This window comes from Astatotilapia calliptera, chromosome 12 (genome assembly GCF_900246225.1).
Source record: "Astatotilapia calliptera chromosome 12, fAstCal1.2, whole genome shotgun sequence".
In the NCBI taxonomy this organism is placed as follows: domain Eukaryota; kingdom Metazoa; phylum Chordata; class Actinopteri; order Cichliformes; family Cichlidae; genus Astatotilapia; species Astatotilapia calliptera.
In genome coordinates this window covers 10802026-10821798 of record NC_039313.1, presented here as the reverse complement: position 1 = coordinate 10821798, position 19773 = coordinate 10802026, and the positions used below count along the sequence as shown (strand labels likewise).

General features: G+C 39.4%; 1 protein-coding gene across 10 annotated transcripts in view; it reads left to right on the top strand.

Annotated features, from left to right (window-relative positions):
* slc23a2 (solute carrier family 23 member 2) overlaps positions 1-19734 on the top strand; it is a 37824-nt gene extending 18090 nt beyond the window's left edge. For 6 of the 10 annotated variants that reach the window (XM_026186071.1, XM_026186065.1, XM_026186061.1 and 3 more), the window contains 14 exons: positions 364-578; positions 3101-3199; positions 4557-4673; positions 5617-5774; positions 10746-10834; positions 10978-11045; positions 11857-12038; positions 13006-13126; positions 13814-13970; positions 14108-14255; positions 14375-14480; positions 14595-14862; positions 15083-15178; positions 15640-19734. In XM_026186071.1, coding sequence (XP_026041856.1) covers positions 474-578; positions 3101-3199; positions 4557-4673; positions 5617-5774; positions 10746-10834; positions 10978-11045; positions 11857-12038; positions 13006-13126; positions 13814-13970; positions 14108-14255; positions 14375-14480; positions 14595-14862; positions 15083-15178; positions 15640-15905 — 1980 coding nt within the window. In that variant the 5' untranslated portion in view covers positions 364-473 and the 3' untranslated portion in view covers positions 15906-19734. The remainder of the gene's footprint in view (positions 1-363; positions 579-3100; positions 3200-4556; positions 4674-5616; positions 5775-10745; positions 10835-10977; positions 11046-11856; positions 12039-13005; positions 13127-13813; positions 13971-14107; positions 14256-14374; positions 14481-14594; positions 14863-15082; positions 15179-15639) is intronic. The other 4 variants (XM_026186069.1, XM_026186064.1, XM_026186070.1 and 1 more) reach the window with 1 other exon arrangement.
* Positions 19735-19773: the final 39 nt, after the last annotated feature.

Here is a 19773-nt window from a genome sequence, read left to right as displayed (position 1 = left end):
AACTATGTCATAATTATTTCTTGTGCTTTTACAAAACTTCTTAACTTTGTCTTGGTTCTTCAAAAGACACCAGGTATCAATAATGCAGATCTTGAAGTGAAAAAGCAATATCTTAGCTAGTTAAATATGTATTGAACAATGGCTCATGATCCCTTAATGAACAGTTCAATTTAATTGTGTTTATGCTGTTGCTTTATTATTGTGAATCACACTAAGAATAAAAAAAAACAGTCTGAGAATTTAATATATTCCACCAGAAATTTTGACCCATCATCCCCTGCAGTGCCCTGATTTTATCACAGGAATGTTGCCCTTGTAAATAAATCAAATATTAATCCCTCCTTATCTGTCTCATTTTCTAAGCAGAAGAGGCACTCCTAGACGATGTAATCACCCTGAAGGATTCATCTGAAACCACACCACAACAAGACCAAGGAGTAACAGAGAACGAGAAAGAAGACGAAGACACAAGCATGGGCGTGGGGAAGAACACCACCTCCAAATCGATGGACAGCAGCAGTGAAGCAGGAAAATATGAAGAGGAGTGCAAACATGGGGCAAATTTCTACCCAATTCCGGTACATACAACCATAAATAAAATGTTCCCACAGAGACCACAGCCACACCTAAAGCATGCTTGTATAATGAAGACAAAGACAGGGGTTTGCACATAGTTGGGATTGTCCTACATCTCCTCACATTACTCTTTTCTGACTCACGCAATCATATTTGGCATTGCTTTTTGCCTGGAATGTGTTGGAGCAGACAGTCGCACACGAACCTCTTACTTCATGGTCACTTAATGCATGCTGCAGCCAATACTTTTTCCATCCGTTTCCTCTGTTTGTCCTCTTGGCACCAGGCCGCTGCCTTATGTAGGTCAGTGGGCAAAATCACAACAGAGACATTTATCAAATCTGATTTCCTCCACACAAATATGCTTGTTAATTCTTATAGCTCCATTAAATTAAAACATAGCATGTTTTAAGAGATTCTTTTTCATACGTGTTTTACTTCTTGCAGGAGATTTGCCCATGTTCTGTGCTGACAAGAGAAGCTATTATGCTCCTTTTAAGTTTATATTTTTGGTCTACTAGAATTGCGTTGCATGATTCAAAGATTAAAATAATTCTTATTTATCTTACACTCTATCTTACTGAAGCCCTTAATAAAAGCCATTTGGGATTCTTTAACACTAAGCCAACTGATAGACTGCCCCTTACAATTAGGAGAGTGTGGACTGTTGTGCTCAGTCAGGTCTGTGCAGCAGAGATAACCATCTTCCAGATATCTGCAGTTGCTAATCCTGCACAGCCAAGAGAACGAAACGGTCGAAATCAGAGCGTTTAGAATAGTATGAAGTATGAACTTTTGCCTTGAGATGAATACTTGCACATACACTGTCTTTTAGACCCTGTTTCTTCTAGACTACTTAAAGAACACCTACCGTTAATTAATGCTTCATCTTAAATATGACCAACTTTTATTAGTGAAAATTACAAATGATTTTCTTATGGCCACTTCTCACAGTAAGGTTTATTATAGAGTTACCACCTGTATCTGGTTTTGGACCAGGGTAGATCCTCGACATGCGCAGGGATCAGGTCATGAGGTCTGGGGACTGGCCAAGATCCCCTTGAGGCGTCTTAAGACTGGAGAGGAGAGAGACATTTGGACTACCTATATGTTAGCATGTTGGTCCCATAACAAGGCCCCAGGTAACAGAAGGACTGACTATTTATAATTATCATCATCTTTATTTATAAAGCACTTTAAAACAACCACAGCTGATGTAAAGTGCTGTACATTGGAACTAAATCATAAAATTACATAAGATATAAATATAAGTAAAATAATTTGTAACTTGTAAGAAACCCCATGTGCTCTCCATTATTTGCACAGCTTTGCAGATTAAGTTTCACATACAGCACGAGTTAAAAATGAACCCAGCCTGTCCTACATGCAATATAAAATGACTGTTTACAGTTAACAATATCCATATTGTTTCCATACAGTCTAAAAGTGTTCACATTGAATAAGGTACTTTTCATTTTAGAAAAAGTCTTAGTTGTATTAGCAGAATCTTTTTTCCCCTAAAGCAACTCTAATTTGGCACTTCTCCAGAATATTTCCATATAATGAAAAAATTAAAAACAAAAACAAAACAAAAAACACACAAAAAAGAACCTGAAATTTCCTTCAGGAACTGGTGAAGATTTAAATAGTGCTAGCAAACATCCTTTCATGTCCTAAAAGAGGGGGGAAAACATGAAATTAATTTTCATGTGGCTTCTTAATACCCTTAAATGTTTAAATAATCAGGTGACACAGGTTAAGCAAGGTATAAACTACGATAAATCCTCCCATAGAGCTTTGAGGGTGACCATGGAGCCAGCTGGTTTCCTGTTAGAAACTTAGATAAGCTTTGTTCCCTCTTTAAAAGAATTTTCTCTGGAGGCATTTACTGAAGCTGTTCAGTGGAACACAAAGGGAAATAAAACATGAGCCTGACATTTTGTGTGCATTTAATTGTCCTGGTGATCTGACATGTTTCCCTGATAACCTTCAATATCCACTCCACCGCTCAGAGTTTAATCTGGAGGCCTATGCATGCCATATGTTTGCATGTGAGGACTGTAGAGTAAAAACTCTGGGTTTGGTGGGCACATTTGCATACACTCCTGACTATGCAAACTACTGCTTTCTCTCCTCCTCGTTGCTGATTGTTCTTAACCTAAATGCTGTGACAAATGCAGCAAAGCCGCACTCTCGTACATAAACCTCAAATGCATATTCAATTATTGAAATTTGTTTGAATGGTTACAAGTTTGCATACTGTAGGAAGCACATGTCCATGTCCAGGGGACATAAGTGCATCCGGCCTTCTACACTGCGTAACATATAGACTGGCGCACACACACAAATATTGACATTGCTTCAGCTTGCATGTTGGCACGCTGACAAAACCTACATTGAAAGCGAAAGGTATGAGCATTGCGCCAAACCTGCTTTTGAGAAACTGTGATTTTTGTTTTTTCCTGCATGCTCTGGCAAATTGGGATAGTAAAATGTTGACGTGAAACTCTTTGTATTTGTTTAGGTGGTGGTAAATGGAGTCAGCGGCGCCAGTGGTGACCAGGACACTGAGAACACAGAGCTGATGGCCATCTACACTAAAGATAATCAAGGAGGCGAAAAGGTAACTTAGGAGTAAAAACCGTCAAAGTGAATTCCTCATGAGTTTTTGTAGTCATCTTAAAGGATGTTTTTGAAAGAGCCAATTCACTATTTTGGCACAATGACTCATAAAGTGCTTTTGTTGACTCTGTGGGGGTTTTTTTTTTGTTTGTTTTTTGTTAGCAGCGCTCAGCAAAACAATTTCAGTGATTTCCTTTTTTTCCCCCCAACTCATCTTTCACCTACATACTTGAGATTGTTATCAAAGACTGATTTATTAATAATAAAGCAAACAGCCCTCAATGCTCCACTGGTCTAAAGACCTAGTGATGTCTCTGTGATGTGTAGCAAAGTTTGCTTTGTTTCTTTAAAAATCACATCCAGTAAGTTTTAATAGATGCTTTTCACCTTTTGTTTTGAGACAACAAAAATAAGTAAGCAAAGTTTTTATCTATTCTAAAAATGCTGACCTTAAATGTTATTGAAAAGGGGTATGCAAATCTTAAAGAAGTTTTTATTTCTCTAAAATGTTCTTCCCATAAAAGGCTGAATTTGCACTGATGCCGTAGCTACAGGATGTAGATCAGGGAATGTATACCCATGTCTTACATTGTTTATAAAAACAAGCCAAAGTGAGCTATGACCTCCATTTTTTTTAACAGTAAGTGGCAATCATGAAGCTTAAAACCTGTAATTATGATAAGTATCCATTCATGGGTTTTCCCTGAAAACAAAAGCCATATCATTATAAGTAAAACCCTTTCATGTGATTCACTATTTATAGTATAAACTTCTGCTGTAAACATGCTGTTGTTTTCAATTCTAATCTCCAAAGTAGAAGTTAGAAAAATTATGTTTTGTTGTTCTGTTTTCCTGGTTTATTTTTGTTTACATAAAAACTTTAACCTCATTGTAGTACAGAAAGATGCTGATGAGATATTTAGTAGAAAAGACCAACTCATCAGAATGACTCCTTATCTTCCTCTGTGGTTCTCTGCTCTCAATGTCACCATGACACTGCACTTTTCTGTAAGACAGAAATTTACCTCTGGTATTTTTCCATTCATAAAATTCCACAGATCGGCTCAGACATGTTCCACTGACGTAACATTATTTTCCAGTACATGTCATATAGCATGCATGTAAAGAGAAGTGTAGATTAACAGGATACAGTTTCTTTGTGTTTCATTGTCTGTGTAGAGCTCTGTCTGAGACATTTAACAGAGCTCTCCTCAGATCTGCTCTGACACGTTTCTCTTGCACTAACACAACATGTGGCAGCTATTTTCCTGTACATCCTATGTAAAGTACATGCACTGATGCAAAGGGAAGTGGATTAAAATGATAATAATACTGTTTGTGTTTCATTATGTGTGTAGAGCTCAATGTCTGAGACATTGGACAGTACAGACAGTATTGATGCAAGGAGGTCGGATATGATCTACACCATTGAAGACACCCCACCCTGGTATCTCTGTGTGCTCTTGGGATTACAGGTAAACCTACACATTAAATTGTTTTAACCTCCTAGGACCCTGCGTCCACATATGTGGACATCACATTTTGGGTTATTTAGACCAAAGTACTCAATTTTGCTGTACAGGGGCCAGATATCCACTTACGAGGACATTATACTGCTACTGTTCTATCAAAATTCTAAATGAATATCCTCATATGTGGCTCTCATTTTTCTTAGAAACAAAAATTAAGTAAAAAAAAAAAAATCTGGTAATTCTTTGTTTTTACATTCATGAGGACCCAATCAGCCCAACTATCAAAGAGAAATTAAAAATGCATGCTGTGGAAGAGTTTGGGTCTTAGGAGGTTAATATGGACTGAGAATGTCAAATACACACTCTATGATAAGGGTGTGGCAGATGCTTTTTAAGCTATGTTTTATGTCAGTGACGTCTATTTTTTTTCCCTTCTGTCCTCTTAATCCAACTGTGCTCAGAATATAAATCAGTTTAATAATCTGCCTGTTAAGAATGGTTAGCTGATGCATAAATGCAAATATTAAATTAACTGTTCAGTTCACCTGAGACTTCTTTGTGGTTTGCACAGGTAAACAGGCTAAACAGGCTTTTCTTTAGATTTGGGAATTTCCAGGTGGAGCAAGGTGGGAGCGGAACTGGATTGTCCACTCCCGTAGTAGAGAACTGGATGACTGGTACCCTGATTATAAATGGGGAAATAGACTAATCTGTTCTGGGAATATGGTAACCATATAAACAATGCAGATAGTTTCATTTGAGGGTCAAAGACTTCCCATTATATTTTCCACTTATGAGCCTAAAGGAATGATGGTGAGGATCCAAATTATAAAACTAAACATTTGTGCTTTGTTATCGGGGGCTTTTGGGAAGGGGGTGGACTAAATTTCTATAGTAGATGGTGGAAAAAAAACAGGAACGACCTTCTGCCATCTTGTCTTTCCAGCACTACTTGACATGTTTCAGTGGAACCATTGCGGTGCCGTTCCTCCTCTCTGAGGCGATGTGCGTCGGCTTTGATCAGTGGGCAACCAGTCAGCTCATAGGGACCATCTTCTTCTGTGTGGGGATCACTACCCTGCTACAGACCACACTGGGCTGCAGGTATGCACACACACCTCTCCTCCCCCGCTGTCTCTCATCCCTGAGTAACTGTGAGTGTGTTTAGGCGTTACATGAACTGAGTAAATGAATTACATCTTTTTAATTTAGAGCTGCAGATTAGTCCAATTTGCATCCACAAAGATACGCACTACTACATACAAGCTTTATTTATCTTTTACGTGTAGTTTCTATCAAAATATGGATGAGTAGCATTTTAATTTCTCTGCTGTGTTTCTGTAATATTTTATGAAATTGAGACAACATGTGGTTCTTCTATTGCATCACTTCTGGCCAAGCAATGTGAAAAACACGGAAGCAATAACTGATTAACCACGGGCATGTCTTGGTCAGTAGTGACTTTTCCAGGAGGGATGGCCTGTTTACCAGTTTAGATGTGTGGAATGATTCGCTTTGACCCCCTTTCTCAAGAATGTATTGCGTTTTGTCTTCATACTTGTTTTTCTGGAAATACAAAGAATTAAACTCTTCATTTGGTAACGGTCCCTCTGCACTATTTCTACACTTTCTACTTTTGTTTGTTATTTACGACGAACATAAAATCAGACATGCTTAATGTGAGGTATGTTTTGTAATCGGTGATTCACCCTTATTCAGCTCTTAAGGTTATATCACTCCTATCACTTGCCAGAAAATAATGACTGGTATAAAATGTTATCTGTTGTCATGGATATTATCACATCTCTGGGGTCTGTTTTAATGAAAGTTGAGTTATGATGGCAAGAGGTGCTGTTTTTCTTTCATAAAGAAGGAGCAGTTGCGTGAGAGAACCCTGGCTCGTTTTCTTTCTTTCCTTTTTTTTTTTTTTATTATTAAACCTAATCTTTCAATCCTGTTGTGGAAGAGTCTTGGTCTCGTTATCATGCTGCACAGCAGCAGCAACACCGGCCAAATCACCTCACTCATATAAACCCAGACAGTCGCACACACAGGCTGTTCATTTTAACACTGACTCTATGACTTTTACTGATACTTTGATGGAAAGGAAAAAAGTGTGTGAAAGTTATCCTGCCTCCTCCTTTTATTTTATTAACAGACAAATAGTGGCTTAAAAATCAGCACCTTGTAGAAAAAGATATACACTCATCACATTACATGTGGTCACCTGTAAATCTCTAATCAGACAATCACATTAAGGATGCAGTTAGTCATCCAAACACAATGAGGAACTGATAAAATTCAACCCAGCTGCGTGACTTTGGTGGCAGTTTGGGTATTTCAGAGACTGCCCCTTTACTGGGGTTTTATATACACACACACACACACACACACACACACACACACACACACACACACACACACACACACACACAAATTTCCAGAAAGGTTTGAGCTGAGAGAAAGTCTCAGGTTACTTGTTAGAACTAAGGTAGGCATGTGAGCATCAACACATCAATCCTTGATGTGCTGTAGCAGTAGAAGGCTACTCTAGAAGCGATACACAAAGGACGATTAGGAAAAATTATGCCTGCTCAGATGGTCGATTTCTGCTGCAACACTTGCATAAGCTCACACACGCGTAAACATGGATCTAACCTATGAGCTGTCAACAAATTAGGCTGCTGCTGGTGATGCGATGGTGTGTGGACCCTTTTTATAGCTTACTTTGAGCCTCTCAAGTCCAGCTGAAGATCATTTAGCACCACAGCTTACCTCAGTGTTGTTGTTGACCCTGTTGTTATCCTATTCACAATAACCATCTTCTAGTGGCTGTTTTTGTCCGGCTAATGCACCTTGTCACGAAGTTCGTATGATCTCAGGCTGTTTGTTTTGAAAGCAACAGTGAGTTTACTTGACTGAAATAGCCTCCCGAGTCACCGGAGTAATCTCAGTGCACTTCTATGAGCTCAAATTGTGGTCATAAATATTGTGCGTGCGTGCGTGCGTGCGTGTGTGAGAGAAAAGGTTTTGTGTGTGGACTTGGCCAAAAAAATATGTGTGCAACTCTGCGCTCAAGTTCCAAGTGTGGATTTTGACCCTATTTTTCTTCTTTCAGCTGATTGGTCAATGTCATGTCAATCACAAATGTAACTGTTTAACTGTTGTCCTCCTCTTCTGGGTCTGTACTTTCATTAAAAAAAAAGTTTTTAGGGATGAGTCACTGGACAACAGCACAACCCCAAGTAGATTAAACCCTCTGAAACCCTTTTGACAACTAATAAATTAATAGCAACTACAGCTGATACATTTGGCCAGTTCCTCCACTATTAACTGTAATACATGAAACATTAATTGGGGCTGTCATACCTTCAGAAAGTGATTTAGTCCTGAATCATCACTGATTTGTGCAAGCTGAGCAAACAGCCTTACGTTTATTGGTAATTTTATTAGCCCATTGTCTTGTCCTTTTTTTCCCACAACTTATTTTACAGACAGTTCATGTGGACATATAATGGGTCAATCTGAAAGTGAAGAAGCTGCCCCCTGTTGGACAATGTGGCAAACTATTTCAGACACTCTATACAACTTGCATTTTAACATTTGAGTTTAGTCCTCATTTCCATTTAGATGTTGATATGTTTCTGTGACAGAACAGATCTGGAGACTACAAAACTGACAGCTCTGCAAGGGTTAGTGGTCTCCAACGTCTGAAGACATAGTCTAACAATGTAGTGAAAATATTCTGTGTTTTAGGACCACAACAGTGCTGCATCCCACTTTTCCCATAATGCGTCCCACTAAAATCTGATTGCCTGGTAAATATCTACATCTTTCAGTGTCTGTGCCAATTATCAGCCACAAATGTAATGTCTCAGCATCAGGCTGAGGTTAATATCAGCTTTTGATATCAGCAGAAAAGGACAGATTTTTGTTTTGTTGTTTTTGTTTTTTCGGTTGCTGATTAGTTGTTATAGTTTAAAAAGTAAATTCTGTACTTGCAAAATATTTTTTTCCCCCTGTGAACTGATGAGTTTCTATCAAAATATAAACTTTATCTCCAGTCTTACATGATGCTATAAATGCCAGAAAAAGGATCATTAAATATGTAGATTGTATATGTTTACTGATTGTGTAGTAGAGTGCTCAAAAACATCTAAAACATAAATCACATGCTCAGTTTTTGCTTTTTCATAGAAAAGATGGGGAGGGGGGAGACTGAAACACAGTCTGGTCTTTTTTTTCTTTTTTTTGTTAAGCCCGTCATTGTTGCCATACCAGCAGCTTCCCCTCTCTCAGGCAGTGCTGCCCTGATGTCACAGACGGTGCTTATCTGTCCATCTCTCAGTGGATTCGTTTCTCCAGAGAAATGTCACTGAATGGAAACCACTAAGGGAGGGAGAGGATAAAAGCAGGGGGGAAAGGGAGACAGCAACAGTGTATCTGTAATAGTCATACTCCATCACATCTGGATTGTTTATAATGTACCAGATAACTCCCTAACAATGAAGGAAAAAAAAAAAAGAAAAAATGAAGAAAAAGGCAGATCAGCATGGACAAAAACTGTTATTCTAGGCTGATTATTTATGCATATCCCAGCCCATCAGTCCTCTGGGCCTCTCTCTGTTCATTAGAATGTCATGTTGGTGCTCAACATTTAAATATTTCTTCACCTGACTATTTCTCTAACTGCATGTTCAAACCTGTTAACAAGCCTGGTTACAGACATATTCATCCCTGCTCAGATTTCTTCAGCTATCAAGTGACTGACTCGATCGTATCCACAGTGATAGACTGAATGCAGGACGAGGGGGGGGGAAGGTTTGGAGATGTGTACTGAGGAATGACGCAGAAGAACACGTGCAGAGCTGTAAAGAGGTGGAAAGTGGGTGGGGGTGATATGCAGTGAAGATTTCTGAGTCATCGTGCCAAGTGAGGTCAATCAAAAAGGGCAAAATGCTTTTCCAGGAAAGGTGAAAGTGTCTCTCTTTTTACCCAAAGTGTCCTGCTTGTGTGTACAGCTGCTACCTGCAAACATGAGACTTGTATACACAGAAATGTTTAGTGATTTGTTTTACAGTTACACATTGAAGCACACATGAAGCCTACATGACGAAACAGATTTTAAAAATGAAAAGCAAAGAAAACATTACAGCAATAATGATAAACATGAAAAGGGTAAAAACACGGGGATAAAGTTGAGTTAAAAATATTTTGTTTTATGGAGCCAACCATCAATCTTGAGGCCCACATAAAATTTTCTGGAGTTTTTTCATTGATTTGTATATTTGCACTGACAAGAAGCAGCTGTACATAAAACACTGACTTTTAGTCGAAACAAACAGATGTGCTGCCAATTCATAATTAGCGCTCATGAAATCTCACTTCCTCTTAAGAAACATTTCCTTTTTCCTTCCCACTACCTCTCCTCTTTTTAACTGTCCTTAGATTAGTCAGCAGCAGTCCAGGTGTATTCTCATGCAATACTGTCAGTGATGTTTTTAAAAAATGGAAATCAAGGTCAGGTGGAGCAGCATGTGGGGGAGTACTTGTGAACACTCATCTAATTTTGGCTCACTGAAACTAAAAATGATACTTGGTCTAGTCTAGTTTTTAATGATTGTACTGCTAGGGTTACAAATCAGAAGTTCTTAATTGAAACCAGATATGACTAAAACCCCCTGAAGTTTGGCAAAAATGTCCCAAATGTGACTAATTTTTAAACAGCCACACTTCCTAAACTATTTCTACAACTTTGATGAAATTTAGCTTATGTGAAGTCTGTTTTTAACTCTTGTCAAAACATTTTATGCAGCTAGTGAAAGTGTTTCACAGCACCTCAGCTAGATGGGGTATCTCACCCTAGACAAGCAGATTTGGCTCCAATTAAATTATGAATTGAGGCTGAATAACCCTGTTTTTAAATTGTGAACTGTCAATAAATACATTTTGAAAAAGGTCATCTTTTTGTTCAGTACATCACAACTAACCTGAAATGGTTCTCTTATTTCTTAAAGAGATGGCTTAGTTGGCTTAAGTGTTTAATATCTAAAGTGAGCTTTTCATGTTTTTCAGGCTTCCTTTGTTTCAGGCCAGTGCTTTCGCCTTTCTCGCACCAGCCAGAGCCATCCTGTCACTGGAGAAATGGAAGTGCAACAACACAGGTGAAGAGAGGACTGTCATCTATCTTTACTTTACAATATATTATATCTCAATGGTCTGGCTGGCTTTCAGTGGGAAAGCCTTGCAAAGATCTGTGATTCGTTGGTTTCTGATCGCTCATCTCCTCGTCTTTTTCCACAAGCAGATATTCCAGCATTAAACGGTACAGAGCTCCTCAACACAGAGCACATTTGGCAGCCCAGGATACGAGAGGTAAGGCAAAGAAACATGCACACGCTCACACATGCACTCACTCACACTGTTCCAAACCACATCTTTGTGGGAAGGGGTGACTGACTTTACTGCAGGTTTTCTCTAAATGTTGTTGAACTGCACTTAAATAACACATTTTTGAACAACTAAATTTGAAAAGTATGTCTGTTAAGCTGATGTTTAAAAAGTTGAACATTGTATATATGCTGCTAAAATAGAGACATTACTGTTTTCTATATGTCTGCAGGGTTTGGGTTTGTGTGACACATGCTCTTAATTTGCGTTAACCTTTTGCATTTGCGTAAGCCGGTTGAGTAATTGTTTGTTATGTGACACGTGAATGAGGCGAAACTCGATCAGACTGAATCAGATTGTTGAATGAAGGAACAGACGTTTGATAAAATGTGACAGAGGAGAACAGAAAGACCAGGCAAACAGGATTATCGCTGTCAGTGCTGCCGACTCTGTTACCTTGTGCTATACAATCACAGTGTTTGCTTTTAATTCATAAATTTGAGGGTTTTTATTTAATGCTTAAGTACTGATATGTGCAAGTACAGTGTAAACAGACCTAGTTAATACTAAGCAAACTGACAGTGAGCAGTCTCACAATAGCCTCACGTACAAAACCTTACTTTGTGTTTTGATTTATGAAAATGTTCATTTTGCATGAATCTTGGTAGGTAGGTAGGTAGGTATGTATATATACACACATCTACGTGTGTGTGTGTGTGTGTGTACATATATGTCAGCTCACGTGTTTCTGCAGAACAGAAATGTATTTATTTATTATTTATTTTTGTTTTGACAGATCCAAGGTGCCATCATTGTGTCATCCATGGTTGAGGTGTGCATTGGCATGCTGGGTCTCCCCGGGATGCTCCTGAAATACATCGGACCTCTGACCATCACTCCCACCGTGGCCCTCATCGGCTTGTCTGGTTTCCAGGCTGCAGGGGAGAGGGCTGGAAAACACTGGGGTATTGCTATGCTGTAAGTATGGACACGCCAATGTGTCCTCAATAACACTGTCTTTAAAAAGACACTATCTAGAGTTTGTTTGTCTATGGGGAAAACATGCCATTGGTAAGTCAAAATTTCGGGTTAGTATCTCAAAAGTTCAAGGTATGTCTGAGTTGAGATGATTCAAAATTTTGACTTACTTGGCAAGTTGGGTTTTTTTTTTTGTTTTTTTTTTTATTTAAATTCTTTGTTTTCAGTTATGGAAACAACATAGTTTTCCTTTTAAATGTTTTCGTCATGATACATTTAGAGGTACATTTAACTTTTTTTTTTTTTTTTTTTTTTTTTTTTTTTGACAGCTGGGGTGTAACATTGTGGTGCTTTCCAGTTCCATATAAATTATATTCCTATACTCTACTATAGAAGCGTTGCATGATTTACAGTTTAAATAAAATATCCCTATTTATTTCATACTCAACTTTGGTTCAGTCCATCTGTCCTAGCGTCTCTCCCTTTAAGACAGCTTTCTTCTGATTGGCTGCCCCTCACAGACAGAGGGTTGAAACAACAGGTGGGTGGGTCTTCTCTAGTTAAAGCCAGACCTGAGTGGCTAAGATGACCACACTAAAACTTAATCTAGGAAGCACTTAACCCTGGATCATGTGGGCTGTGAAGCTACAGAGGGCTGATTCATGAAGGATGATGCACTTCATAATGTGACGTTCAGGTGGTGTGACATCAGCTTCTGCTGTGTCATAGCTGTTTACACTGTAGCTCGAGGGCCTCTTCTCTCGCCCACAGGAATTGAGGTATTGTGGCTGTAATTGCAACTAATTTCTTGGGCCGTTAGGATAATTGATTGGCTCTTAAGCCTCTGGAGTCCTTGTCAGACATAGGCAGGACTTAAAGGAATATGTTTGCAGAATTGGTTGTCATGCAGAGAATATGCGGTATAACATGTCACCACTAAACTTAGGAGGATTGGTTCTCTCTGCAGGACTATCTTCTTGGTGCTGCTCTTCTCTCAGTATGCCAGAAATGTTCACTTTCCTCTGCCCATCTACAAAGCCAAGAAGGGCTGGACATCCTATAGGCTCCAGGTCTTCAAAATGTTTCCTGTAAGTACACAACATGCTGTAAGTGCCTGCATACAAACAGTGTCTAGACTTTTTGCTTTCATTCCAATTATTAATATTTTTCTCTCTTGTAAGTCACAAATTATTCAGCAGAGCAAACGTCCGTCTCCCCAGGTTGTCTGAGCACTGTGTAAATCAGTCACTTTCTTCCCCCTGCTGGTGAAGTGATTAAAAACACCATTAAATTATTTATTTGCTGCTCTTATTTTAATTTATACCTTTTTCATGAAACGATCTCAAATTACTTTTATGTCTTTTTATTGGCCTCAGGTCTTATGCTGCAATGCTTTTAAACTAATCATTAAATGATTTTTTTTTTCCTAGTCCAAATGTGTAGAATGGTTAGTCCACATGTGAAGTCAGACAGCATGATGTGAACAAAGCTGTATCCAAAGAAGATCCAAACACTCACCTCCTGATGTATTAGTTTATTAGCTTCTAGGATAAACAGGTCTAAGTATAACCAAGGCAAATTTAATTTAATAAACTGATGCATACACCCCAAAAGGTCATGATTTCTTTCACATACTCTGCATATAAACAGATAGCTGGAGAGAAGTAATAAAAACATATACAAAAAGGGTAAAGGGTGTTGTTGTTTTTTTTTTTCTTCATGTTTTTGATGTTATGTAAAAGTCTGATAAGCTTTTTCTTTTCTCTTTCATGCAGATCATAATGGCCATTCTCATGTCGTGGCTGTTATGTTTCATTTTCACTGTGACCGACGTTTTCCCACCAGATAAGGACAAATACGGTTTCTACGCCCGCACAGACGCACGTCAAGGGATCCTCTTAGTAGCACCATGGTTCAAAATCCCCTACCCCTGTGAGTGTGTTAATGAAGAGGAAGGTCTACAAATTGTATATATGCTGTAGACTGACTATAGAAATATAATATGAAAGTTTAAAGTTGGCATTAAGCATGATGATGGATAAAAATACCAGCATGTTTTACCTCTACAGTCCAGTGGGGCGTTCCCACGGTGACGGCTGCAGGTGTGATCGGTATGATGAGCGCTGTGGTGGCCAGCATCATCGAGTCAATTGGAGATTACTACGCCTGCGCTCGGCTGTCGTGTGCTCCTCCGCCTCCCATCCACGCCATCAACCGGTAACCTTTGTTTTTCCACCTCCTTATTTGCTCTCATACTTCAGTAGTTCGTCATAAACAGCCCAGGCAGTTTACTGTCTGGTCCAAACTATAATTATGATGTTTTTTTGTCTCTGCAGGGGAATATTTATAGAAGGCATTTCCTGTGTGCTGGATGGTCTTTTCGGGACAGGAAATGGCTCTACTTCCTCCAGTCCAAATATAGGTGTCCTGGGAATCACAAAGGTAACACACTATATGTTTTGGGGGTTTTTTTTATTCTTTATTTACTTTTTCTGTATTCATGTTACCTGCTCTTTATTTAAAAAGGTGTTTTAAAAGTCTTAATTGGTTCTCCAGGTGGGCAGCAGGCGTGTAATCCAGTATGGAGCTGCCATGATGCTGCTGCTGGGGCTCGTGGGTAAATTCAGTGCCCTCTTTGCCTCTCTGCCTGACCCAGTCCTGGGAGCGTTGTTCTGCACCCTGTTTGGTATGATTACAGCAGTGGGACTGTCCAACCTGCAGTTTGTCGACCTCAACTCCTCCAGGAACCTCTTTGTCTTGGGCTTCTCGATCTTCTTTGGCCTGATGCTGCCGAACTACCTCAAACAGAACCCACTGGTCACCGGTGAGTGCACGGAAGGGAAATCAAACTTTCAGTCACTCATTTTCACTTTTACAAGGAGCACCAGTAACAGTAGGAGAGTGCTGTGGGTCAGGAAGTAGTTGTTTGTCAATCAGAAGTTCAGTGACTTCTCCAGTCCAGAGATTAGATCAGTTTAACTTTGTGTCAGTGCTGTAACTTCAAAAACAAATTGTACTACATTCACGACTTCTGTCTTTCTCAGGCATTGTTGAAATTGACCAAGTGCTAAATGTGCTCCTCACCACTGCAATGTTCGTCGGAGGGTCTGTCGCCTTCATTTTGGACAATACCATCCCTGGTAAGGTTTTTAATTTCATTAGTTTGAACAAGAATGAATGTTTTCACATTTAATAGTGTTTTAAGTTATTGCTGCTTGAGAAAGTGATGGTAGTTTGTTGGAGCGTGCAAAAAAGTTTTTAAGGAACACGATCATAACATGTGGCTGTGACTGCCAAGCAGGTACAGGTATCGTACAAGGCACTACATGTGGGGGGTGGTCGTATGTCTGATCCTCGAGGTCATGCTGGGAAAGGTGGAAGAAAACATGGCTGAGAGAGTCGTCTGAGCGTAACCTGCTGCCACCTGGAAAATCAACTGAAGATGAATGGGCGGAGGCGCATCTTACGAATTTCTTTCCATCTTCACAAACATCAGAAAGTCACAGCAGCAGCAGAAGACTTGTGGAGCTTGTTCCTTGTTAGCCTGGACTTTTAATTGTGAACTTTAAGGCACTCATTATTAATCTCTCTCTATCCTCAGGTTCTCCTGAAGAACGAGGTATTAGGAAGCTGAAACGCGGTTCTGGTCTTAGTGCAGCAGAACTGGAAGGGATGAGATCCTACGACCTGCCGTTTGGAATGGACTTCATCCGCAGACACCGAATCTTCAAGAACTTCCCCATCAGCCCAACGTTCACAGGCTACCATTGGGGGCGGCTACAGGGAGCCTGCAGGAACAGAATGGGACACGGGGATGGGGCAAAGGGAGGGGAGGGCGGCGCAGCACTGGGAGAGAGTCGGGTATAACCAGCAGGCTGGAGAAACCTTGAAATGGTTGAATTTTGGGGAGCAAGGGATGGTACACTAAGTCAACATAATGGGGGAGTGGAGGACGGAAGCGGCACTGGATTGTGTGGAAGAAAATGTGATGCACCAACCCCCCCCCCCCTTCCCACCCTGTCACTATATGCGTTTATTTTCTATAGCTTGTATCAGTCTCTTCCCACTTCCCACTATGCTATTTTAAGCATGCTATAGCAAGCCACAGCATGCTATAAAAGATGTCACCATGTGGAGATCAGTCTGTTTGTGTGCATGTGTGCATGGAGTAATCCAGGAGGAGACAGATGGATGTCAGGCAGTCGGAGCTGAATGTCTAATGGCTCACTCACTCGTGATCGCTGCTAACTGAGACAGCCCAAATTATGTTGCATACATTCTTCTCAAAGCACAGTAGATTGAAATATGGGACTTGAGCATCATGTTAGGAATCGTTCCCCTCTGGATTTGTTATGCAACCACACATGCACACACCAGCAGCCACTGTAGATCAAGCACGAGCACTGCATTGCACAACAGGGGGTCATGCAGAATGATGGAAGTAGTTTGTAGGGTCCCCTTAGCCATGTGAAGTGATTGTGAGATTTATTTTTGTAGTACCTCCTTCCTGAGTTCAAAGTAGAATGTCACTTCACAGATTCTTCAGTAAAACACGCTCACGCTAAAGAGGCTCGCATCCCATATTATTTCATAATGAAGTGCTAATATTCAGAAGACTTCTCCCATATTACTGGGCAGAAAAGAAAATCACTAACATACCGGTTTACATTTATTTAGATTATGTCAGTATTATTCATCAGTTGTTAACAGGACCAAAACTCTGCCTTTCCTGAACATGCTCGTTAAAGTTTTAATTTAAATCTGCTACCCTTTATTTACTTTACATGCTGGCTCTTAACTAATGAGACAAGCTTTTAATAATGCCTCTATCATCATGGTGACGGCAGAGGATTTATAAGAGCTGCATTAATGCGCACAGTAACACAGACATGTGGCCTTGTCAGGGAGACCTTGTGTGAGTATATATGAAACTGATGAATGATGACATGAGAATAAGTGTTCTCGCACAGCTCCATGTGGGACTTGTCTCACAGTTTTGGTCACTGTGGATGTATATTAAGGTAGGATTTACCTAAAGGCTATATAATTGTACTGGGAGGTAAGGACAGTGTATTTTGCTGACTATAGAGTATATAAATCTAACAGTTTCTTTCTTTTGTGCCCTTCATCAGCTCACATGTGCAGTGTGGCAGTTTGGGGGGGGTTCTTTTTTTCCCAGACAGTCATGACGTATCAATGTTTACTTGTTTAACTCTGGTCATGACTTTTTCTTCACATTCCTGCTCTCCCTCAGTCATCAATACGCGCTCTCTTTCATCTCCTACTAAGTTTCAAAGCATTTGCAGTCTGTACGGTATTAACCCAGGCGTGCCCCTCACCCCAAAAACAGAGCCACTCTTTTCTGACCACACTGTGTGCCTCTGCTGCTTCTATGTATAAAGAGCAGCTTTTGAAAAAAATACCACAGAGTTGGCAACAATATAAAAAAATGATGCATAGAAATAAAGAGTAGCCCACTTGAGATTTTTATAAAACCAAAACGCTCAAAGCTCTTTATTTGTATTTCTGCTGTTCTGTTACCATATACCAAAACTTTTCATTGACATTTCTTGCTACTGAGAGACGTGATTAGTTTAGTCTCATTCCAGATTCCCCCATTTTTATCTCTTATTAAAGCTATTTATTTATTTATGGGGGGTTTTAAAAAAGAAAAAGTCTAACGGGTTTATGCGTCCCTTTCAGAATAGAATAGTGTGTTTTAGTTTACTTGTTGAAGCCCTGTAAAGACCGGTAATGATTGACAGCTACTCCTGCCCTCCGACCCAGCTCCAATCGGTACTTTTAGAAGGTCACCCGGCGAGAGAGGCTTTGAAAGGGTTGTTTCTGACGTAATATAAAAGCTGCTTCTATTTCATTCCATTTCTATCATGTTGCATTTGAAAGCAAAAGATGAACACTTTTAAATGTCGAACTGGATAGTTCAGAATTTACAGATCAGGGCCTTTTTACTACGAAGTACTGTTTGCACATGTAATGGTGCCAAGAAGACTGGGGTCCAGATGACTTCATACGCACTAACCTGGAAACCTGAAATATTACTACAGTGCTTTTGAAGACTTTAAAGGAGGTGTGAACATTAATGACCTAATTAAAACAGGTCCAGCTGTAGTTCCATTTATGACGTACTGCTCTGATTTGGTGACGTCTCATACTTTGTTACGCCAAAATAAACCATAGTTATTAATTATGTGACCCTTAATATCTACAGGGGCGTCACTCTTTAGGTAGGGTTAAAGGTGTTGGGACATTTTTATAGATTTCCATTTGTTTGTCAAATAAAATATGCAATTACAGTAATATAATTTGCGTTGACTATACCGCTGAAACTCCTTACGAGGTCGCAGACTGATTTTTCCAAAATACTGAATGACCATCCAGAGTAGATGGTAAAAAAACAGAGTAATGATGTCACAAAAGAGCCCAGGGTTAGAGATAACTCACGTGCGAAAACTGTAAATCTAAAACCTCATCTCCCTCGTTTAAATTATTGGCTGACTTGCAAAGGGACTTTACCAGGTGGTTGGTAAAATAAGCAGTGTGTTGTTGGCACTCCAGCTGATGTGTCGTGACTATGTAACCTAGCTCTAAGAGCTGGCAGTGATCAAAGTCAGACTTTTAAGCAGCTTCCACGGAGATAGAGGGTAGTTTTGGGGGGGTTGGCCCCTGCTGTAGTAAATTTCTGGCATGCACACGACTCGTGACCTTGTTTTCTGTGTCATATCATGTTCATGCAACCAGCACTTCTCCCATCACATCAGTCTCTCCTTGCACACTCTTGGCCCTGCAGTGAAGATGCATCTGTGTCCTCGTGATTGGTGTACCTTGTTTTTCTCCTCTGGAATTTTTATTGTCACCATTTCTGAATGCAGGAGGAGGACACACCCGTTGGTCACCTTATTAAGAGCCTGTTGTTTATCAAGCAGCTGAGTGAAACCTGCCTTATCGCTTAATGTGAAGATGAACATGGGATGTCTTTGTGCCTCATGGCAGCTTCCTCCAGTTTTTTATTATTGTACTCCTGTCTTATTGTAGGATTTAGTACACATGCACCTCTCGCACAGCTGTGAAAGAAGCAGCCAGTTACAGTAAAAAACAAAATAAAAACATTGTTTCTGGTTTGAATTACATTCACATGGCTCTTAAAAAGGTGACCATAAGGTGCGTAACACAAAGACATCAATCCCTTTCAGTTATTTTGAAGGGGTCATTACCTGGAGACTATACTTCTGTGTATTAAGTGTTCTATCTTTTTAAATGTTTTTTTTTTTTTTTATATACATAGTTTTTATGTTTTTGCAAGCAAATATTTGTAAGAAACGAATCATAACTTTGAATCTTAAATCATGCTGGAAAGCGCACCATTTTCTTGTACTTTTTATTTAAAAAGTAAATACATTTTAACCCTATTTCAAATCTGTGGTTTGGTGGAATCCTGTTTATCTTTTCATATTGTATTTTTTTACTCTAACATTGTTTTCTGTCCATGTTAACACATTACCAATATAAATCCAAGAACAAGCTGAGAAACTTTAAATAGATGTAAAAACACAAATGTATATTTAATGGAGTAAAGTTTGCTAAACATTCTGGAATATAAATTGTGTAAACTAATTGTAGCAACAAAATGTTTTATTCTTTGTCCCTAAAACTATTTAATAAGATGTTACTGAATGAATTTAGTCTTCTGTCTTTTTTTTTTTTTTTTTAAATTGTC